Source organism: Neoarius graeffei, chromosome 3 (genome assembly GCF_027579695.1).
Source record: "Neoarius graeffei isolate fNeoGra1 chromosome 3, fNeoGra1.pri, whole genome shotgun sequence".
Classification (NCBI taxonomy): Eukaryota; Metazoa; Chordata; class Actinopteri; order Siluriformes; family Ariidae; genus Neoarius; species Neoarius graeffei.
This window is the reverse complement of record NC_083571.1, coordinates 2990705-3013772: the sequence shown is the minus strand read 5'-3', so window position 1 is coordinate 3013772 and position 23068 is coordinate 2990705. Positions and strand designations below refer to the sequence as shown.

General features: G+C 43.1%; 1 protein-coding gene across 7 annotated transcripts in view; it reads left to right on the top strand.

The window, feature by feature from the left end:
* The first annotated feature begins 1714 nt into the window (after nucleotides 1-1714).
* Nucleotides 1715-23068, top strand: part of LOC132883074 (gastrula zinc finger protein XlCGF26.1-like) — a 34047-nt gene continuing 12693 nt past the window's right edge. Inside the window, exons 1-9 of one of the 7 annotated variants that reach the window (XM_060916238.1) lie at nucleotides 1715-1772; nucleotides 1864-2029; nucleotides 4435-4583; nucleotides 7572-7633; nucleotides 13527-13631; nucleotides 14293-14410; nucleotides 14510-14599; nucleotides 14759-14842; nucleotides 17522-20752. In XM_060916238.1, the coding sequence (XP_060772221.1) occupies nucleotides 13560-13631; nucleotides 14293-14410; nucleotides 14510-14599; nucleotides 14759-14842; nucleotides 17522-18702 (1545 nt within the window). In that variant the 5' untranslated portion in view covers nucleotides 1715-1772; nucleotides 1864-2029; nucleotides 4435-4583; nucleotides 7572-7633; nucleotides 13527-13559 and the 3' untranslated portion in view covers nucleotides 18703-20752. Of the gene's footprint in view, nucleotides 2030-4434; nucleotides 4584-4720; nucleotides 4857-7571; nucleotides 7634-13526; nucleotides 13632-14292; nucleotides 14411-14509; nucleotides 14600-14758; nucleotides 14843-17521; nucleotides 20753-23068 lie in introns of those variants that run through there. The other 6 variants (XM_060916240.1, XM_060916241.1, XM_060916239.1 and 3 more) reach the window with 6 other exon arrangements.

The window sequence follows — 23068 nt, the reverse complement described above, 5'->3', positions numbered from 1 at the left end:
GGTTTCCCCCACAGTCCAAAGACATGCAGGTTAGGTTAACTGGTGACTCTAAATTGACCGTGAATGTGTCAGCCCTGCGATGACCTGGCAGTGGAAAAACAAAGAGAGTTGTGCACGCATGACTATATTTTGTATGGAATGTCGCTTGACACCACATTTGTATATCTACAAACATGGCAGACATCCGGGTTTCTATTTTGCTTTGACGTCACTCGCAAGTCAAGAATTGAAGTGTTTGATCACCATTTCTCCGATTTTGATGAAGTCTAATAATCTGTAATTAGATATTATGCTGGGCAGCACGGTGGTGTAGTGGTTAGCGCTGTCACCTCACAGCAAGAAGGTCTGGGTTCAAGCCCCGTGGCCGGCGAGGGCCTTTCTGTGCAGAGTTTGCATGTTTTCCCCATTTCCGCGTGGGTTTAGAACTCCTATCATGGAATCCGTCGAGGTCTAACCATGCTCTTCAATAAAAATCCACAAACTCCTGCTTGCTCTCAGAATAATATAACAAATACAACAAAATATTACTGCAGTCAGCAACAGCTCTTTCATCTCAGAGTACAGGTTGGTTTATATGTTTTAATAAGTAAAAGATTCTCCTGCCTGTGAAAACATTTTATTGGTATTCAGCTGGGCGGCACGGTGGTGTAATGGTTAGCGCTGTTGCCTCACAGCAAGAAGGTCTGGGTTCGAGCCCTGTGGCTGGCGAGGGCCTTTCTGTGCGGAGTTTGCATGTTCTCCCCGTGTCCGCGGACTGATTTGCATTTTTAGATTTGTGCTGGTAATTGCAAAGTGACTCCATAATATTTTTATGCCTCTACCACCTTAAGGTGCAGGAGGCATTATGTTTTCGGGTTGTCCGTGCGTGCGTGCGTGCGTCCCGAAACCTTGTGAACATGATATCTCAAAGGCTAATGAAAGGAATTTCACCAAACTTTCACCATTTGTGCACTTTGGGACAAAGATGAAATTATTAGATTTTGAGATCAAAAGGTCTAAGGTCAAGGTCACTGTGAGGTCAAATGTCTGTCCGAAAACCTTGTGAACACGATATCTCCAAGGCTAATGAAAGGAATTTCACCAAACTTTCACCATTTGTGCATTTGGGGACAACCATGAACTGATTAGATTTTGAGGTTAAAAGGTCACAGGTCAGGGCGGCACAATGGTGTAGTGGTTAGCGCTGTCGCCTCACAGCAAGAAGGTCCGGGTTCGAGCCCCGGGGCCGGCGAGGGCCTTTCTGTGCGGAGTTTGCATGTTCTCCCCGTGTCCGCGTGGGTTTCCTCCGGGTGCTCCGGTTTCCCCCACAGTCCAAAGACATGCAGGTTAGGTTAACTGGTGACTCTAAATTGAGCGTAGGTGTGAATGTGAGTGTGAATGGTTGTCTGTGTCTATGTGTCAGCCCTGTGATGACCTGGCGACTTGTCCAGGGTGAACCCCGCCTTTCGCCCGTAGTCAGCTGGGATAGGATCCAGCTCGCCTGCAACCCTGTAGAACAGGATAAAGCGGCTACAGATAATGAGATGAGATGTGAGTGATTTTATATTTATTTTCCTCCCAGCTAAACCGTATTGATCCCCTGAGCGGATTTGTTAACTGAGTGCTCCAGCAGGCGGCGCTGTGAATATTAACTCCCCCGGAAACTCACCACAGAAGAAGAAGAAACGTCCCGCTGGCCTATTGGTCGAAATTAATGACGTCACGCACTTCCATGTTCGTGTTCCCTGTCCCAGGAGCATTAGCAGTGAGAGCAGTGCTGTCTGCAGGCACAGGTTATTAATTACTCAAACAGTTAGATGGCGTAGAAACTGCTGACTGATTTGTAAAGGTGAGAAGTTTTACATTTTTATGATTCTGTACCAGTTGTTTGTTTCTCCATGAAGAAGAAGAAGGTTTCAGATCTAGTCATCCTGGTCGCAGTGTGAAGGTGCAGCATTCCTCTGGATCTGGCTGGAGAAAATGATCCTCACTTCCCCTGACAGGCAGTGCTGGGGCACCTCAGCAGAGCCCTGAGCCTGCACCTGCACAGGTAAGAATTCATCTTCAAAGCAACACATCTGGAGTTACAGCTGGAAAGGTGTGCAAGCAGTATTCCAGATTAACTCTAAAACAAAAAACCCAGGAAAAATAATTTATTTTGGAAACTTAACACTTATTGTACAGTAACATTTATATTTGTGTCGAGGAAAATTAAAGTATTATTAAAAATAATAGAAGATAAAATGAGATCTGAATGCTTGTTCTTCATGTTGGCTCTAATTTATGTATATTTAATATTATTATTAATTACTGATAAATAATAAATGTCCCTGATGACGCATGGCATGTTTTTGTAAGGGTCTAGTCTGTAAAATTTTGGATAAAAGTGGCCCAACATGCAGTGGAGCTTTGTTTAGTCTGATTGTGCTTCAGCTGCAAAATGGCGGACACCTCATTTACATACGGGGTCTGAATGCACCAATCAGCGTCCAGAGAGTTAAATATCCATCAGTGACGTCTGCATATTAACATAATCCTCCCTGAGGTGAACAGGAGGTTTTACTCCAGAAAATCTTCATTCTCAGTCTTCTACTTTAAACCCTTTAAATTTAAACCTTTCTGCTCACGGTTAATATCTAAATCCCAAACGGTGCCCTTCGTCCCGAAACAAAGCACAACTTTATTCATTACACGCTTGTGAAACTCCTCTCTGCATTTAACCCATCTGAAGCAGTGAACGCGCACACACACCTCGAGCCGTGGGCAGCCACGCTGTCAGCAGGTGGGAGTTCGGGGCCTCGCTCAAGCGTACCTCAGCCCAAGGCCGTCCCATATTAAAGTGCATATCACGGCTAAATTCCGGAGCAAGATCAGTGTAATTCTCCTATTTTATAATAAACTTTGGTCAAATATCTGTCACATTCTGCATTTTGTGCAATTTTTTTCCCCTTGTGCAATACCAGAAAAATTCAGTTGAAATCAAACCATTTGAGGCGAATTGGTCCGCCTCTGAAAAAACTTGCCGTTTGGATTTCCCAGCGAACATCGATTTTCGTGACATCGCGTGCGGGACACCTCCTTCTGAATCCTACGCCAGCGCTGGTTTGTTTACGAGAAACCGACCTGGTGGTTTTCTGCAAATTTCTTCAACGTTATCGTGTAATTATTAAAATGGTTAACAGATGTATCGTAGGAAGGTGTAGCAACACCAATCTTGATGGGATTAGTACTCATCGTTTCCCACATTGCGCTCAGGTACAATTCCATATTTCAATGCAAAATCGCTCGCTGCTAAACTTGGTCTACACAGGCTGTGCACTGAAACCGTGCAAGCTCTCGCAGCCTGCTGGCGCTTCCGCAGGTGACGTCACGAGTCTGGCTCCAGACGCATTCAGGGCTGTGAAAATTCCGTGAATTTGGTCGCCAAAAATGCCATTTTAGTAAATCATCTAATTTTGCAATAAAAATTTTTTTGGGGGGGGTAGGTTTCTTTTGCGACAATGACAGACCGGTTTACGGCATTTGCGCCAAGCTTACAAACCACAGCACGAATCTTGTGTTCTTTTCGTTTTACCATTGTGCTCTTTAAACACGCTTTCGATTTCAACAGTTTTGAAAAGGAGAATTTCGCGGTATGTCCGTGTCACAGAGGGACATCATTCAGAGGGAGGACGGTGAGACTGACGATGTCAAAAACATTGACAAGGAAAACGGCATCAAAAATCCATGGAATTGGCGATGGCTGGAGTTTAAAGTCAGTAGTGAATATCTCCACGAGCACGTACGGAAGATAAAAGAACCGGGGAAAGCTTACTGCATCTTGTGCCATCAGGATGTTCTGATGGAAGAACGCGTTTGGTTGACCATGTTAAAGGAAAAAAAAAACATGCGGAATTGGTGAAATTGAAGCTGTCGAACTATAGATTACCAGGTAGACCATCTTGTTCACATTTATATATTCAGTTTATGATGATAAAAAGAAATTGTTGAATATACACAAAATCTGTTCAGCTTCTGGGGCCCTGTGCCCCCCAGGCCCCCTGCTAAAATTGTTTCCTCGGATTTTGTCATTTCTATTTCACAGCCCTGGCATTTTATTTTATTTTTTTCTGCTGTAGACAGATGACCTGGACAAGTCGCCAGGTCATCACAGGGCTCGGCATAATTTCTAATTATAGATTATTAGACTTCATTGAAATCGGAGAAATGGCGATCAAACACCTCAATCCTTGACTTGTGAGTGACGTCAAAGCAAAATAGAAACCCGGATGTCGGCCATGTTTGTAGATGTACAAATGCGGTGTCAAGCGACATTCCATACAAAACATAGTCACGTGCACAACTCTGTTTTTCCACTGCTTTAAGCGTTCTTTTAGCTCTGCCATATCTTTGTGCTGTATATGGTTGTGGTCACAACAGGACTCGTGACCGTGGCACGTTCCGATTTTTTTTTAGAATTCCGTCCGTGATTTGGAAAGAGGGCGAGGAAACTCTGAGGTTTAGTACGGAGAGGAGACGAGCGCGGCTGAACGACATCGGCAGGGCTGATCCAACAGAGGCTAAAACCAAAACAGCTCGTGTTTGCGGTGATCATTTTATCTCAGGTGAGATTCAAAAGCTTTCTTGATAATATCATGGAAGAGTTTTATTTCGTGTTGCTAGAATTTTGCTATAAAATGAGCGTTCTCTTGTCGTGGTTCACTCGGCCATTTTAATACATGTATTACCATTTCGTTTCTAGGAGCGCCAGCAAAATTATATGATAGAAACAATCCAGACTGGGCGGCCACTCAGAAAATGGGCCGTGTTTCGTCCAAGGTCGGACTTGATTTTTCGGCAGCCGAACCAAATGGAACACGATATCTGGGTACTCGATGGTCAGTAGAAGCGTCTTGTTTTCAGAAAAGTCTGAGTTTTTGAAATAATACGGGTCAAAACCACGCACGTCTATCTTTGCTCGACCGTTCAAATCGTGGTAATACTGAGAAAGTTTAGCATTGTTTAGACACGCTTTCAGCGGCTGCCATCCTACACTACGTTCACACTGCAAGGCTTAATGCTCAATTCCGATTTTTTTGTGAAATCCGATTTTTTTGTGAGGTCGTTCACATTAACAAATATATGCAACTTGTATGTGATCCTCAGTATGAACGAAAAGCGACCTAAAAGTGTTCCGCATGCGCATTGCAGGATACGACGACGTCACACGCAGTGAGCATGGCCAGTGTTTACAGAAGTAACCTAAAGTTTCCTGTGTATGACAGTAGCCAGCATGGAGTACCTGGCGATGATGCAGTTGTTGTTGCGACGGAGCCAGAACATGCACAATAGCCTGATGTTAAGGAGGAGGTTGAGAAGGAAGAGGGCAAGGGTTTTGGCTCAGGCGTTCTGCGGGGTAGTGACTGCAACCTCCGTTCAAACGAACGTGTGGGTGCGGAGTCGCATTGATGTCATGCGCCATGTTGTAACTTTTTTTGAGAGACCCGCCGCCTACTTCAGCGCAGAATAGTGACGTTTGTGGCTTGCTGATGACGTGTAAGTCGGATGAATGCGACCTGGCGGTTCAGACTGAAGTCGCGTATGAAAAGAGCGGATAGGGATCGGAATTAGGACCACATATCCAAACGGCCTGGGTCGGATTTGAAAAAATCGGATCTGTGTCGTTCATATTGTCAATAAAAGTTCGGATACAGGTCACATATGGGCGAAAAGATCGGATTTGAGTCACTTCAGCCTGCAGTGTGAACGTAGTGCTAGTTGCTTTGTAAATCCACCATCATGGCGGACGCTCATGCACACGCACAGTTTGATCACGTGGTTGCAAGTCATCTACAGGGAGTGCAGAATTATTAGGCAAGTTGTATTTTTGAGGATTAGTTTTATTATTGAAAAACAACTATGTTCTTGATGAACCCAAAAGACTCATAAATATCAAAGCTGAGTATTTTTGGAAGTTGGAGTAGGGCTTTCTTAGTTTTAGCTATCTTAGGAGGATATCTGTGTGTGCAGGTGACTATAACTGTGCATAATTATTAGGCAACTTAACAAAAAACAAACATATACCCATTTCACTCATTTATTTTCACCAGGGAAACCAATATAACAACTCAACATTCACTAATATACATTGCTGGCATTCAAAAACAAACAAAAAAAAACAAATCAGTGACTAATATAGCCGCCTTTCTTTACAAGGACACTCAAAAGCCTGCCATCCATGGATTCGGTCAGTGTTTTGATCTGTTTGCGATCAACATTGCGTGCAGCAGCAACCACAGCCTCCCAGACACTGTTCAGAGATGTGTACTGTTTCCCCTCCTTGTAGACCTCACATTTGATGAGGGACCACAGGTTTTCTATGGGGTTCAGATCAGGTGAACAAGGAGGCCACGTCATTAATCTTTCTTCCTTTAGACCCTTTCTGGCCAGCCATGCTGTGGAGTACTTGGATGCGTGTGATGGAGCATTGTCCTGCATGAAAATCATGTTTTTCTTGAAGGATGCTGACTTCTTCCTGTACCACTGCTTGAAGAAGGTGTCTTCCAAAAACTGACAATAGGACTGGGAGTTGAGCTTGACGCCATCCTCAACCCGAAAAGGTCCCACAAGCTCATCTTTGATGATACCAGCCCATACCAGTACCCCACCTCCACCTTGCTGGCGTCTGAGTCGGACTGGAGCTCTCTGCCCTTTGCTGATCCAGCCACGAGCCCATCCATCTGGCCCATCAAGACTCACTCTCATTTCATCTGTCCATAAGACCTTAGAAAAATCAGTCTTGTGATACTTCTTGGCCCAGTCTTGACGTTTCATCTTGTGTGTCTTGTTCAGTGGTGGTCGTTTTTCAGCCTTTGTTACCTTGGCCGTGTCCCTGAGTATTGCACACCTTGTGCTTTTTGACACTCCAGTGATGTTGCAGCTCTGAAATATGGCAAAACTGGTGGCGAGTGGCATCTTGGCAGCTTCACGCTTGACTTTCCTCAGTTCACGGGCAGTTAGTTTGCGCCTTTTTTTTTCAACGCGCTTCTTGCGACCCTGTTGACTATTTTGAATGAAGCGCTTGATTGTTCGATGGTCACGCTTCAAAAGCTGGGCAATTTTAAGAGTGCTCCATCCCTTTGCAATATATGTCACTATTTTTGACTTTTCTGAGTCCGTCAAATCCCTCTTCTGACCCATTTTGCCAAAGGAAAGGAAGTTGCCTAATAATTTTGCACACCTGATATAGGGTGTTGATGTCATTAGACCACACCCCTTTTCATTACAGAGATGCACATCACCTGGTATGCTTAATTGGTAGGATGCTTTCAAGCCTATGCAGCTTGGAGTAGGCCAACATGCATAGAGAGGGTAATGTGGTCAACATACTCATTTGCCTAATAATTCTGCACTCCCTGTATAAAACTAACATCTGTGGTGAATCTTCATTTCATTCGGACATTCAGTGTATTTTTCTTTTGTATGGTTCACATTAACCATCACAAATGTGTTAAAGTATTTCGGGGGAATTCGACAGTGCCAAACTTTACGGTTTGTTTTTATTCCCAACGTGATTCTTTCACCCTTATCATGTCCACCGTGCTTTCTTTCAGATTCGTTTCATTGAAAGAAAGTGAAAAAGACGACAGTCCTAACTCTTAAAACTGCAGATCAGGTAATGGGTTAGAACCACACACACACGCACCATAACGGGGCTTTGGATCGTTTCTGTTTATTGTTACAATAAAATTTGAGTTTTATTGAAAAATTATAAATCATTAAAGCATAACGATGATCGTAACTATACCTGCTTTTTGATTAACTTTGTTAATCGCGTTCCTTTCATTGAACGAGTAAATACACAGGAACAAAAAGGTTATGGTCAAGATGAGTGAAAAATCTTCCCGCTTGTCTGATTGGACGAGTGGATTAAAGAGTTCATGCCGAGCCCTGCAATATTGTAAAATGTAGGCTTGCCTGGGTGCGGCCATTTGCACTCCTCTTGTGATGTTGCTTACATACGGTATGAGTGCACTGTTTGCCTCAGTAACACAGAACCAACGACTCGGAAATGTTCTGTAATTTTTTTTTTTTGTAGTTTTGCTGTGCAAACATGGAAGATGTGCCTGAGGGAAAAAGTGTTTGAACCATAATATGAGCCTGGGGAGGAAAAAACAAACGGTGAAAGTGATTCCAGCGATGCCAGAAGTGATGAATGCAGCCATGTCACCTCTTGCTCCTTCACAGTAATATCCTTTATAGGATCGGGGATGGCAAAAACATGATTTCCCTTCGCGACGTTCAGGTTTATTTTTACATCCAGACACTTGGGCATCCTCAGGGTCGTTTGCAACAATTTAGAAGCGGTGTATCCACTCGATCTCCCCCTCGGTAAGTCATGGCGTGTAAGTGACGTCATGATCTCAGACTCTGTTGCGTAATTTGTACTCCGAGTGCAATATTTGAACCTCCGAGAGAGTAAGATGGCAGCGCCCAGGGAAGTTTTATTATCTGTACACAGTATACAGGTACAAATACGGTATGAACACTCAAACAAGTCTTGTATGGGTGTCTATCAGTATAAAGGAGCTTATTTTGGGTTTTATTTGGCTTTAAGTACCTAAATGTTGCAAAACAACACTGCAGTTAAAGAGGGCAATGAAATAAATATGCCGTACACTACCGTTCAAAAGTTTTGGGTCACTTTGAAATGTCCTTATTTTTGAAAGAAAGCACTGTTCTTTTCAATGAAGATCACTTTAAACTAATCAGAAATCCACTCTATACATTGCTAATGTGGTAAATGACTATTCTAGCTGCAAATGTCTGGTTTTTGGTGCAATATCTCCATAGGTGTATAGAGGCCCATTTCCAGCAACTCTCACTCCAGTGTTCTAATGGTACAATGTGTTTGCTCATTGCCTCAGAAGGCTAATGGATGATTAGAAAACCCTTGTACAATCATGTTAGCACAGCTGAAAACAGTTGAGCTCTTTAGAGAAGCTATAAAACTGACCTTCCTTTGAGCAGATTGAGTTTCTGGAGCATCACATTTGTGGGGTCGATTAAATGCTCAAAATGGCCAGAAAAATGTCTCGACTATATTTTCTATTCATTTTACAACTTATGGTGGGAAATAAAAGTGTGACTTTTCATGGAAAACACTAAATTGTCTGGGTGACCCCAAACTATTGAACGGTAGTGTATGTAAAACGGCATATTTATATGAAAAACCAGCACGAGATACAATAAGACCCAGGTCAAAGCAGATAGATAGATAGTAAAATGTGTGTGGATGTGTAGTGTACCGAGAGAGAGAGGTGTGCGGATTATATGGAGTCTGTGCGTAGCAGCAGTCTGGAATAGGAAACCATTTCAGTAGCAGCAGAAACCTGGCTTCAAATAACCAGCAGCAATTCATCAACCCCATAAAACCTGCAGGACCTGTTTCCAGAAGCGTAATGTCGTCGTCATGCTGGCGGGGTTTTTTTTTGCGCCCCAAGTTTAGTATGATTGGTGACATTTGAATGCAGTTTTTGGACCAAGGAAGGGTCCAGAGATCTGATCCCTGGTGCTCTGGCAACTTTATTGATGCCATGAAGGGAAATTTTGGAACATGGTTGTCACGTCAACTGAACTCCAGCTGTCCACACTCTGGGCTGCGTGCCAAGTAATGTGATTCGTTCTACTTCTCACATTACTTTCTGTTCGTAGTCCAGCAAACAAAACGAGCTCCTTGTTTGCATGTTTCCCTGCACAATGCCCTGTAACCAAAGCGAGTTTTTCTTGGCCATGTACAGTGAGTGTTGGTAACACAATCCACTGCCGCCCATTTTGCACATGCGAGTGCACAGAAGTGATGTATGGAAGCGTGCAATCAAGCGACAGGCTCAGAAGGATTTCTTCTACGTGAACACAAACCTACGATTCTGAGCACCGCCCCAAACAAGCCCAGAATCAGTCCTGAGCGTCGACTTGGAAAAGAATTGATTCATTCAGTGCGTTTACATGCACATAGAGAAAATCGAATTTCTGCCATAGCTCAACTGAAATCGAAGTTCTAAATGCCATGGAAACACCTTAGCTCGGCTGAAATCGAACCGAACTGGATTTCTTGTAATCGAGCTACGTGACCTAGATTACGCGATTGTAGCTGAGCTACTTAGTGCATGTAAACCCTATCGAGCTACGTAGTCGAGCTACTTACTTCAGCACTGCCCCTTCCGGAAGTGACGAGTGATGAGACCACAAGCAGGAAACACGACAGCCTCGGTCGGCAAGACAACAGTAGTAGTAGCGAGCAGCAGAAGAGGTCAGGAGGAACAAGGAGAACGAACGAACGAAGAAGAGAAAATGGCGAGCAGAACACGGAACTGATAACTTTGTTTACACTCTTGAATAGCTCTTCTTCATGACGACAACCGGAAGTGTACCAACACGATGGGGCGTGTAGCGCCACCTGTGGCTCGGGTGCACAATGTACCTCACACAATAGCTCGATTTCCTTGTGTGCATGTAGGATTGGATTTCTCTGGCACCCCTGCTGGGACCCTTAGCTCGATTACCGACAGCAGCTCGATTTGGATGTGCATGTAAACGCACTGACTGATTCTAGGCAGTGGAAACTGGAAAAAGAGTCAACTTGAAAGCCTTGGAGTCGATTCGCTTTGTGTGAACATATAGCAAGAACTTGGCACCAGAATCTTGAAGTTAAGGAGAGCCAGTGGATGTTTATGTTGCGGCAGAACTAAAATGTACAGAGTTCCATCACCTTGTGTTAGTTTGGGTCTCATTTGGTTGACACTTGATAATATTCTGATGACGTGACAGAAGTTGGATTGCAGTTAATGACCTCTTGTTTAATTAAACCTCGTTAAAAGTTCTGTAGTCATGTTAGTTGATTGAAATGCTGCTTTTTTTTGTTAATCAGAATAATAATTGATGGATTAATTGATTATCAAGACAATCGTTTCTTATGTGAGTAAGCTGGCTTTTTAACCAGTCAAGTGTTTGGTCTCGATTGCAGTTAAAGAAACGGAGCTAAAGCTGTCTGAATCGGCTTCGGGAGCAGGTTACTCTTTTATTTATTTATTTTTTGAGAATGATATTCAGCTGGGCAGCACGGTGGTGTAGTGGTTAGCGCTGTCGCCTCACAGCAAGAAGGTCCGGGTTCGAGCCCCGTGGCCGGCGAGGGCCTTTCTGTGCGGAGTTTGCATGTTCTCCCCGTGTCCGCGTGGGTTTCCTCCGGGTGCTCCGGTTTCCTCCACAGTCCAAAGACATGCAGGTTAGGTTAACTGGTGACTCTAAATTGAGCGTAGGTGTGAATGTGAGTGTGAATGGTTGTCTGTGTCTATGTGTCAGCCCTGTGATGACCTGGCGACTTGTCCAGGGTGAACCCCGCCTTTCGCCCGTAGTCAGCTGGGATAGGATCCAGCTCGCCTGCGACCCTGTAGAACAGGATAAAGCAGCTACAGATAATGAGATGAGATAATCAGATGTTAATGATGGTGGTGCATTATAATGGTTTTTTTTTTCTTCTTGTTTTAATTCATGGACGTGTTGAATATTTCTCACTCTATTTCCTATTAAATTAATTCTTCATAGTTTGTGGCCCGTTCTATAATTGCGGGTGCGTTTCAAGTGTTGACTCTGTTAGGCATTGTCAACTCTGTTATTGTTAAACTGGGCAAGCCGTTAACAGAGTTGACATTCTCCCACCGTTTTGTCTTAACTCCACACGCTAACCTAGAACTAGCTACCACACGGCGTGCATAAAAACAGAATTTTATGGATTTTAATCACATTTTATTTTTAAGTCAGATTCACTCCAGTATCTCAGTAACAGATTTGACGAATAATTAATCTACTGTTGGTGTACAATCCTCAATAGTTTGTTCAAATTAATGAGAAGAAACAGAACACACCTCACTGCCTTTCTGAAGTTTCCCGCCAGAGGAAGTGACATCATTCGGTGCAGGTGTCATGTGTATTATTAAAAGTCTTTGTGGATTTTATGTGGTTTTATAACCGAGTTGACAAGAACATTGGGACGGATAAAAATATATATATTTTTTTATGACAGAAATTTCACATAATACCGAAAATGGTCTTTCTATGCACTTGATTTTATAACGGTGAATAGAATAAGCTCCAAAAAACAGAGTGTTCGACTGAATCACTTCCTGTTTATTGGAGTTGAACGGATGAATCAGGAGTCGAAGACAGTCAGTAATGTGGGAGTCATTTAGTTAATGTTTTCTGGATAAATTGGGTCTAAAATGGGCATCAAGCAATGCTATTAATGAAAGTTTGTCATTTGCGTTATTGTTCAAAAATTGATCCGATAAAGATTTCTTTTGTGGAAAAATAAAAGGTTTCTCTCAGGGTGTATTCAGACCAGGATAGTTCGATAGTTCACTTGCTTTGGTCCGAACCAAATGTTTTTTTTATTTTTTCATTTTGGTGCGGTTCGCTTTCACACTGTACATTTTAGTAAGCGGACCAAAATCTGTCAACAAAGCCACGCGCCCTGAGGCCGTTCAGCTATTGGTCAGAGACGACACGCGCACAAAGCGTTAAGTTCAAAAGTAGTCATGGAGGCTTTCCGTGCTGTTATTCTTTTTAATGTCATCAAAGCTAAATGTTTTTTCCAGTTTTTACTGTTTTCACAATTGTGCGGTTACTATGCTGTCGTACAAGTAATTTATCAACGACGACTTCAAAGGGCAAGGCGGCTACGGAGGATAGCGCTGATGAGTGCACGTCATGTTGTGACAGTTCTGGCTCTTCACGCAATAGATGAATTTCTTTTTTGCGTCGCTAGTACCGCCACTTTTTGAAAGAATGTCCCTGATTTTAATGTAGGTCTGACGGAGTTTCTTCACTTTTAGCCGACATTGTTCTGGGGAGCGCGTGAACCCCTTCTCCTTCATTTTCTCACTGAATACAGCAAACACGTCGGCATTTTTGTGTGTTCTCTCCAAAAGCTCAGATATGTGGACATCTGCCCATATATCCACAAGGGTACGCGTTTCTTCCTCGGCCCACGTTTGCCCCCTACTCATTTTTTGTACTCTGTAGTCTAGCCTACCACTGGTCTGAATGACTGAACGACTGTTGTAAGGTTCCCTTGACAACCGAAACAGTGTTTGCACTTTGCGGTGGAGTGTCAAGACTCCTGTTTCCCATAATGCTCGACAAACGATGGAAGCTCCCGAGGTACAAAAAAGCAAAACTGTCAGATTAGGTCCGGTCTGCTTTCACACCTCCAAAAGATCCGCACCAGGGTTCCTTTGGTCCGGACCGAGTCCAACCTTGCAGCTCGGTCTCGGTCCGGTTGTTTGGTCCGGACCAGAGTTCGGTGGTTTGTATTCAGACCAACCCAAAAGGTCCGGACCAAGGGAAATTTGGTTCGTTTGGTCTGGACCAAACAACGCAAGTGTGAATACGCCCTCAGAGATGTGAAATGGACCCCGGATTCTAGAATGACCCTTGTGTGAAGTGTGTTAGTTGGCAGATGATTCTGGAGTTATGGTTGGAGCCTCATTGTGCTCTTCTTCCTTCGACAGAAACGCCATGCTTTAGACCTTAAAACCTTGTAAATGGAGTCAGCAGAGGTTCAGCCGTGCTCTTCGAGAAGATCTCCACACACTCCTGATCCTGTTGGTACACTGGTAATGATTAGTTATACGTCTGTCTGTCTGATGTTTCATTTTTAAAGCTTTGGACAACAGAATATTGAAAGAGGAATCGATTACTATAGTCGAATTCAGATCAGAGTATGGGTTGGTTTTAACGTTACACAAGTCACCTGACTTTCCTGGTTTAGTTCTTCTAAACCAGGTCTTCTACTTCAGGGCACCTGGCAGATTCGTCTCTGAGGTTTAAACATGCTCGTATCTTTAGTGTCCTGGCTCTTCCTTCTCCTGTTGGCCATCCCAGTGGATTTATTTACTTGGCAAAATTCTGAAGACCTTCCTTTTCAGACAGTATAACCTAGAGTTTCTGCATTAAAGAAATTTTTTTTGTTAATATTTATACACCAAGCTTTAAATAACAAGTTTTATTACTGATTCTGACTTGTATTTTAATGTACATGGGTTTAAAAAAAACTTTGAACAACTAAACAGGCTAGCGTATGTAGTTTAGCCAGAGCGCTAATGCAGACTGTGCAAACATTCTTCGTCAGCTTCCTACTCTGGCTCCCGGTTGCAGGTTGTTCTGCTAATCAAGTAAACCAAAGCTGCTGTTATCTCCTCAGAGTGTTTGCTCAAGGTCGATAAACAGTGATGATTTCCTTTGCTGAATAAATCTGAATATTACTCTCGTCATTAGGTTTGTGGGAGTGTGTCCACAGACAGCGGAGAAACATCACGTTCTGTGGGACACGTCACCCCTTTTGGTCATCCGGAAGATATAAAAAAGGAAGAACTGGCAGATGAAGACGACCTCTGTAAGTCAGCAGGACGCGTTTCAGTCCTGTCTGTTGATCAGGAATACGCTTTTTAATGCGAGAGAACCACATCGGTTTTAATTGATGATGACGTTTCAGGTGGCGAGACGTCAGGCTCTGTGGGAGAAATAACCCCCGATCAGCGGATCCGTGTAAAACACGAAGAAGCTGAAGGTGAAGACGATATCTGTAAGAAAATCTTGTGTATTAGTGACAAGGCAGGAGCTCAGTAACGATTTATGTTGGGTTTATGAGAGGATCAGTTCAACGCTTCCCCAACACCTTGATCCTACAACCGTTTATTATTCTTGAGATGGAAGTATTTACATGTAAATGGTGCAATTTCAGACGATGTGGAAGACCTAATCCAGCAGAACAGAGGATGTCCAACGAAGCACGTAAAAGAGGAAGAGTCTGAATGTCTAGCCAGAGGTAAGAGGAACGTTTTTGGTTGAAAGCTCAGACTTTGATTAGCGAATGTGCTGGAGTCTCTGGGCGAGTCCGTGGATCAGTTGATGTTGCTTTTCAGTCAGTTTGCTCGAAACGGGTCGTACGGGACGCCGTGTGTTTTTGGGTGTAGACAGATGTACACCCGCTGGCCACTTTATTAGGAACACCCGTACATCCACCTGCTGTTCTTTTGTGGCGGTCTGTAACGAGCCGAGCCGTCGCCAGCAGCACCGTCCACCACGTCCCGCACATCCAAATCAACAGCTTCACTTAATACTGTTCACCATGTTCAAACATCACAACGGGAAACACTGTCATCTCAATCTTTCTTTCTTTCTTTCTTTCTTTCTTTCTTTCTTTCTTTCTTTCTTTCTTTCTTTCTTTCTTTCTTTCTTACCTTACCTGTTTGTCTTTCTTTCTTTCTTTCTTTCTTTCTTTCTTTCTTTCTTTCTTTCTTTCTTTCTTTCTTTCTTTCTTTCTTTCTTACCTGTTTTTCTTTCTTTACCTGTTTTTTTCTTTCTCTTTCCTTACCTTTCTTTCTTTCTTTCCCTCTTACCTTTTCTTTTTCTTTCCCTCTTACCTTTTCTTTCTTTCTTTCCCTCTTACCTCTTTCTTTCTTACCTGTTTTTTTCTTTCTCTTTCCTTACCTTTCTTTCTTTCTTTCTTTCTTTCTTTCTTTCTTTCTTTCTTTCTTTCTTTCTTTCTTTCTTTCTTTCTTTCTTTCTTTCTTTCTTTCTTTCTTTCTTTCTTTCTTTCTTTCTTTCTTTACCTTACCTCTTTCTTTCTTTCCCTCTTCTTTCTCTTTCTTTCTTTCTTTCTTTCTTTCTTTCTTTCTTTCTTTCTTTCTTTCTTTCTTTCTTTCTTTCTCTTTCCTTACCTCTTTCTTTCTTTCCCTCTTCTTTCTTTCTTTCACTCACTCACTCACTCACTCACTCACTCACTCACTCACTCACTCTCACACACACTCACACACTCACTCTCTCACTGTGGTCTGGGTGTTGGTTTGATCCAGATGGACTGGTTTGAGTATTTCAGAAGCTGCTGATCTCCTTCCTGGGGTTTTCACACACAACAGTCTCTAGAGTTTACACAGAATGGTGCAGAAAACAAAAAACACTGAGTGAGTGAGCGACAGTTCTGTGGGTGGAAACAAACGCCTTGTTGATAAGAGAGGGTCAGAGGGGAATGGACAGACTGGTTTGAGCTTTTTTGCCAGGAAGGATATAGTAACTCATATAATCACTCTTTACAACCGTGGTGAGCAGAAAAGCATCTCAGCATGCAACAGCAGAAGAACACATTGGGTTCCACTCCTGCAGCCAAGAACAGGGATCTTAGAATCAACAACACGTTCCTATTAAAGTGGCCGGTGAGTGTGTTTCTGCCTGATGATGAGAGTTGTCATCACCTAACCTCGGGTTCAAGGATGAACAGAACTTCTCTTTCTCTGTACACCTGTGACACCTACAGTAATTAAAGAGCACTAATATCCTCAACTTATTCTATCAGTGTAGTTAATTTAAAGTGGACATGACATACACTTTCCGTTTATTTTAGATTCCCCCCCAGAAAAAAGCCTTGGTTTTTTATTTATTTATTATTATTATTATTATTATTATTATTATTATTATTATTATTATTTTATCCTGCTGTTTTAGTATGGTATGAAAACCTAATAAAGTGTATACGCTGAGATCGCTTTCCTACTGGAACACGCCCCCTCAGTTGGACTAATTTAAAAAAATACTCCAAAAGGTTGCCCTTACTGTGGATAACTGCAAAACTGGGAGTAAAACACATGATTATTTGCTTAAGTTAAATGCATTTGGACTCGACAGTGAGTTCCACAGTCTTCCAAAGAAGCAGTGGTGCATAGACGTTGACGTGGCCAGGAATTGGGTTTCCTGATATTTATATGTTCCTGATTTTGATGCCAGGGAAATGCACAAAGCAAAGCCTGAAGCCATACAAGTTCCTGGCTGCTGCGCGTGTACTGTTACCTGGTATTTTCCTCACTCCTGTTTAAAGGAGCAATTTGTGAAACATTTCATAAGAGTAAATCTTTTTTTTTTTTACTCAAAGATGAAACGGTTATTGAGTCAAACTATTCCCAGTTTGTAAAAGCTTTACGTTGTTGTTCTAAAACAAGGTTTTATGGTGTTGAGTCATCGTCTTGTCCTCTATTAGCGTTTATATTTTATATGGAATATCTGTTTACGGATGATGGGCTGAATAGGGATATTTCCCCACACTGTTCATGTCTGAGGTTAGAAAATGAAACCTCTAGACTGGCTTGACGATTGCATGAAAACTAGTGAAGCAGTCAAAACTGTAGTAGAAAAGGTTCAGGCGTCCATATCTTGAGGTATGATTTTACCCAGAAATTCAACATGCCGCATTTTGGTGCCTGGATTCCAGGTGTTTCTGCGAACAACCCTTCACACAACAGCTGTTTCCCATAGAAAGGTTTTTAAAGCTTTTTACTGCACAAAGTTCTTGGCCATACCCAAGCGTTCAACTCCTTCAGGAGCTTTCATCAGGGATGGGAAGTGACGTCTGGTCAGATATAACTCAAAGAGCCTATCATTGTGTTTGTGTTTTTTTGGGTTAAATAATTTTATTTTGCATCATGTTTCTAATCCTGTTCACTTTCTGTTCCAGAAATGAACGCTGCCCAGTTAGAAGTCTTATCCTGCTCATGGTGTTCACTTTCTTGTACGTCTCAAATTTACCTCCACAAACACATCAAAAGATGCCACTATGAGGAATATGAGAAATTAAAATCAGGAGAGATGAAAGCTGTGAATCTTCTGCCCACAATAAGCAACAGTGTTCATCAGACAGTCTGTGATACCTCCAGCCAACAAATGGAGAAAGACGTCCATCTCTGCTCCCAGTGTGGGAGGAGCTTTTCGAACCGGAGCAGCCTCAGACGACACCAGTACATTCACACGGGGGTGAAGCCGTTTCACTGCTCGCAGTGCGATACGAGTTTTATTCAGCGGAGAGATCTCCGAGAACACCAGGTCATTCACACGGGCCAGAGGCCGTATTGCTGCTCGCAGTGCGAGAGGAGTTTTTCTCGACAGCGTGAACTCAATATACACGAACGCATTCACACCGGAGAGATGATGCATCACTGTTCCGATTGTTCAAAGAGTTTTAATCGTCAGAGTAATCTCATCAAGCACCAGGTCATTCACACCGGAGAGAAACCGTATCCCTGCTTGCAGTGCGGGAGGAGCTTTTCTAACCGGAGCAATCTCAGACGACACCAGTCCGTTCACACGGGGGTGAAGCCGTTTCACTGCTCGCAGTGCGGTACGAGTTTTGTTCAGCGGAGAGATCTGAAAGAACACCAGCACATTCACACGGGCGAGAAGCCGTATCGCTGTTCGCAGTGCGCGAAGAGTTTTTCCCGACAGCGTGAACTCCACATACACCAACGCCTTCACACCGGAGAGAAGCTGCATCACTGCTCAGAGTGTTCCAAGAGTTTTAATCGTCAGAGTAATTTCATAAAACATCAGTACATTCACACCGGAGAGAAACCGTATCGCTGCTCACACTGTGGGAAGAGTTTTACTCGACAGCTCGATGTCCAGCGACACCAGCGTACCCATACAGGAGAGAAGCCGTTTCAGTGCTCAGAGTGCGGGAAGAGTTTTACCGATAAAACCAATCTCAGAGTTCATCAGCGCACCCACAGTGGAGAGAAGCCGTATCGCTGCTCACAGTGCGGGAAGAGTTTTACTCGACAGAGCACTCTGAAAGCACACTGGCGCGTTCACGCAGGACCAGAGCTGCATCACTGCTCACAGTGGGGGAAGAGCTTCACTTGACATCGCGGCCTCCGACCACGCCAACGTGTTCACACGGGAGAGAAGCCGTGTTACAGCGTGGGAAGCGTTTCGTTCACAAGTCCTCTCAAAGCGCACCAGGAGCTTGCTTATGGCACGGCTTGTTGCAGATGATATGCTGCATGTTAAAAGGTCGAAGAAGGTGAACTTCACTGACTGTGAAGTAGAGACAGTGATGCAGGAAATAAACTAAATTGATAACGGTTTAGGTGCGAGTAGTTTGGCAAATGAATAAATGTTTTTACAAGCCCAATTCCAGAAAAGTTGGCACGCTGTGTACAATGTACGTAAAAACAAAATGTGATTTTGCAAGTGTCAACAAGGACAACGTATCAAATGTTGAAGCTGAAATGCCAGCAACTTGTTTCAGAAAGTGCACGTTTCAGAGCAACATGAGGCCATTATTAAAAAATGTTCTGTTTCCGGTCCACCAGCCGGGTGAGTGCCGTTTGTGCGGTTTAATTTTGTTTTTTTTTTTAACGCCGGTTTTTCGACTTTTTTTAAAGATATTTTTTGGGCTTTTTTTCACCTTTAGGACAGTGTAGAGACAGGAAATGAGCAGGAAAGAGAGAGACACAGGGAGGGATTGGGAAATGACCTTGGGTCGGAATCGAACCTGGGTCCCTGGATTTATGGTGTGGCGCCTTATCCACCTGGGCTCTGACTGGGCCGTTCCAGAACTTTTGATCATCTTCTGAAGCTGTTCTTTTGTTGATCTGGGTTTGTGCTGTTGGTCATTGTGCTGGAAGGTGACTTTTTCTTCAGCTGTCTGACAGAGGCCTGCAGGTTTTTTGCCACAGTATATTTGCATTTGGAGCTATTCATTCGCTCTGTATTGACGAGAGCCCTAGTGCCAGCTGAAGAGAAACAACCCTATAACGTCATGCTTCCACTACCGTGCTTCACCGCAGATATAGTGTTCTTTGGGTAATATGCAGTCTTTGTCTTGTTTTAGAGCAAACTTATCTTTTTTAGAATTATGCCCCAAATGTTTTGACTTTGTCTGATTGGAGAAATTGATTTGGGGTGATTTAGTCAGGCTTTGCTTCAGTCTAGACACCCCACCCCATAGCCCAGGCATGTGAAGAGCATGAGAGATTGTGGTCACATGGGGCAGCATGGTGGTGCAGTGGTTAACACCATCACCTCGCAGCAAGAAGGTTCTGGGTTCTAACCTGCCAGTTAGCTGGGATTGGTTCCAACTCCCCCGTGACCCACAATGGATAAGCGAAAGAATGAGTATAGAAAACTAATGAATGGACATGGTCAAATTCAGGGAGTGTTCAGTTCTTGTTCCTGCAGTTCCCTTAATGTAGCTGTAAGTCTCTTGGCAACTTCCTCCATGAGTTTTTTTTTTTTCATCTCATCCTTTTGTCAGTTTTGGAGGAACCTCCTGTTCTTGCTCATCATTGTGGTGTCCTGTTTATTCCATTCTTGATGGCCTTCAGTGTTCCATGGTATATTTTAATGTTTTGGAAGTACCTTTTGTACCCTTCTCCTGGTTGATACCTTTTCATCAATGAGATTCTGTACATGCTTTGTCGGCACTTTTATGGACTTTTTTTATAGTCCGTGAGGTCAAGAAAATCCTACAAAACTGCTGACCTTTATTTGGGGTTAATCAGGATCATGTCATTGATGGCGGGTGTATGTTAATTAACTTTGAACATTAGTTTGAATGATGTTTAAATCTGAGCACAGTCGCATGCCCCTTTATAAAACGCAGTGCTGTGGTAACCAGATTATTGTAAGCATTTTTTTTTCTCTTCCCCTAAAACATTTACATTTGTTTTTCACTTAAAGTTTGTTGGCTGGTTATATCCAATTAAATGGAAAAAATGACCTAACGTAACATGGTTTCAGTGTTTACAGCACAAAAACCTGCCATTTTAACAGGAGTTTTATATCCACTGTAGCGGGACTGAAAACTCGCTGAGACCTTTTATCCTTAGTTAATGCTATTATCCTGAACACAGTTACACAAAGGTCTGTGTAGAACAACTCAACCCTTAATAAAGCTGGTTTGAAAGTGTGTGTGTGTGTGTGTGTGTGTGTGTGTGAGGGAGAGAGAACCACAATTAAATAAAATTCCAGGTCTTTGCACGAAATATTCTACAATAATTTTATAAACCTCATTTCCAGAAAAGTTGGGATATTTTCCAAACTGCAATACAAACAATCTTTTTAATTAATTCATGTGAACCTTTATTTAACTGAGAGAGAAAAGATTTTCAATAACTTTTTGAAGACTTCAGCTGCTCGACAGTCCGTGGTCGCCGTTGTCTGATTCTCCTCTTCATGATGTGCCACCCATTCTCAATACTTAAACAACCTTTATTGTCATTCAGTACGCAACAAGTGGACGCCAAACGAAATTTTGTTGCAGCAAAAAAAAATTGGCTCAGCACAGAAATAAATATGAAGAGTATTAAATTATACAGCAGCAGAAATATTATAAAGTGCAATAGTATAAAGTGACCTGTGGAATTTGGAATGTTCAAGTTATAAATAGAAGCTCTGGGTTTGAAGTTCAGCAGTCTGGTGACCTGGGGGGGAAAAAGCTGCTGCAGAACCTGGTGGTCCTGCACCGAATGCTGCGGAACCTCTTTCCAGAAGGGAGAACAGTCCATAATGAGGGTGTGAGGGGTCACTGTCAATAGGAGACAGCTCTGGACTGGCAGCAGGTCAGTCAAGCGCACACACTCTGTCTATGAAACCACGCTGTTGTAGCCTGTGCAGAATGAGGCTTGGCATTGTCCTGCTCAAATAAGTACGGACTTCCTGGGAAGAGACGTCGCCTTGATGGCAATGTGTCTCTCTAAAATCCCAATATATCAACACCCATGCTGTGGGCAATGATGACCCCCATTCCATCACAGATGCTAACTTTTGCATCTTTCTCTGATAAACTGAATGGTCGTGTTCACCTTTGGCACTGAAAACACGATGTCCGGTTTTCCCAAAAAATGAGCTGAACTGTAACTCATCTGACCACAGCACACACTTCCACTGTCTTTCAGTCCATCTGTGATGAGTTTGGGCCCAGAGAAATCGCCTGTGTTGCTGTATAGAATTGATGAATGGCTTCCTCCTTGTGTAATACAGTTTCAAGTTGCGTTTCTGGATGCAGCGGTGGACTGTGTTAAGTTTTCTGAAGTCCTCCCGAGCCCGTGTTATATTTGTCTCATTAGCATGACGGTTTCTTATGCAGTGCCACCTAAGGGATTGAAGGTCACGCCCATTCAACAGTGGTTTCCGACCTCGCCGTTTGCATTCCAAGATGTTTCCGAATTCCCTGAATCTTTTCACAATATTATGGACTGTAGATTTTGAAAGACCTAAAATCTTGCATTGAGAAATGTTCTTTTTGAATTGACGAACAATTCTGTCACACATTTTGGCACAAAGCGGTGAGCCACGCCCATCGTCCTTGCACAGACTGAGTCTTTGGTGCTTCTCCTTTTGTTTACCCAATCATGTGACCAATTAACCTGCTTTTTGTGGAATCTTCCAAAATGGTGTTACTTGAATATCCGGTAAACTTTTTAGGCTTATTTTGCCTCTGTCCTAATTTTTCTTTCTTTCTTTGTCTGTGTTGCAGGGGATCAAATTCTAATTTCGTTTATATTTACAAAATGCACTTTAGTTGGTTAGTAAAACTATTGAACAGCTGTTATTTGTACTTTTGTCAGTTAAATAAAGGTTCATGTGAATTAACAAAACCGTGAGTTGGCTTTCGTGGTTAGTGTGTCCACCTTTCGAGTGGGAGATCGTGAGTTTGACTTACGGTCGGGTCATACCAAAGAGCATCATAAAAATGGTACCTACTGCTGTCTGGCAAGGCACGCTGCAATACAGATGTGAGTGGGGAGTCAAACTCTCACGGTTACCAGAGGACTCCCCCCCCCACTGTAACCCTAGCTAGGTAATAGGCGAAATCCTCTGAGTTACATGTCGGTCCTGGGATCGAGATGCTGAACCTCTTCTGCTCCTCGGACCTGCCTGATCCATCCTGGTGCTCTGTGTCTGGCTGGAGTCTCATCGCATCGCTCCTGTGGAGGACGGCCCCATGTGGACAGTTGAGGGTTACACCTGGAGGACGCTCTGGACTCTTACAGTAATGCTTTTATGGCTGAGGACTACAGCTGACTTGCTAACTTTAGGACTGCAGTTGTCATGAACAGTTTTGCACTCAAGTTTCCATCAATGAAGAGTTTATAACATCAACGAAACTGACTTCATGTTAAAACTGTTAATGTTATAGTCATGCTGTCTGTTGTTGCCTAAATGAGGATGGGTTCCCTTTTGAGTCTGGTTCCTCTCGAGGTTTCTTCCTCATGTCGTCTGA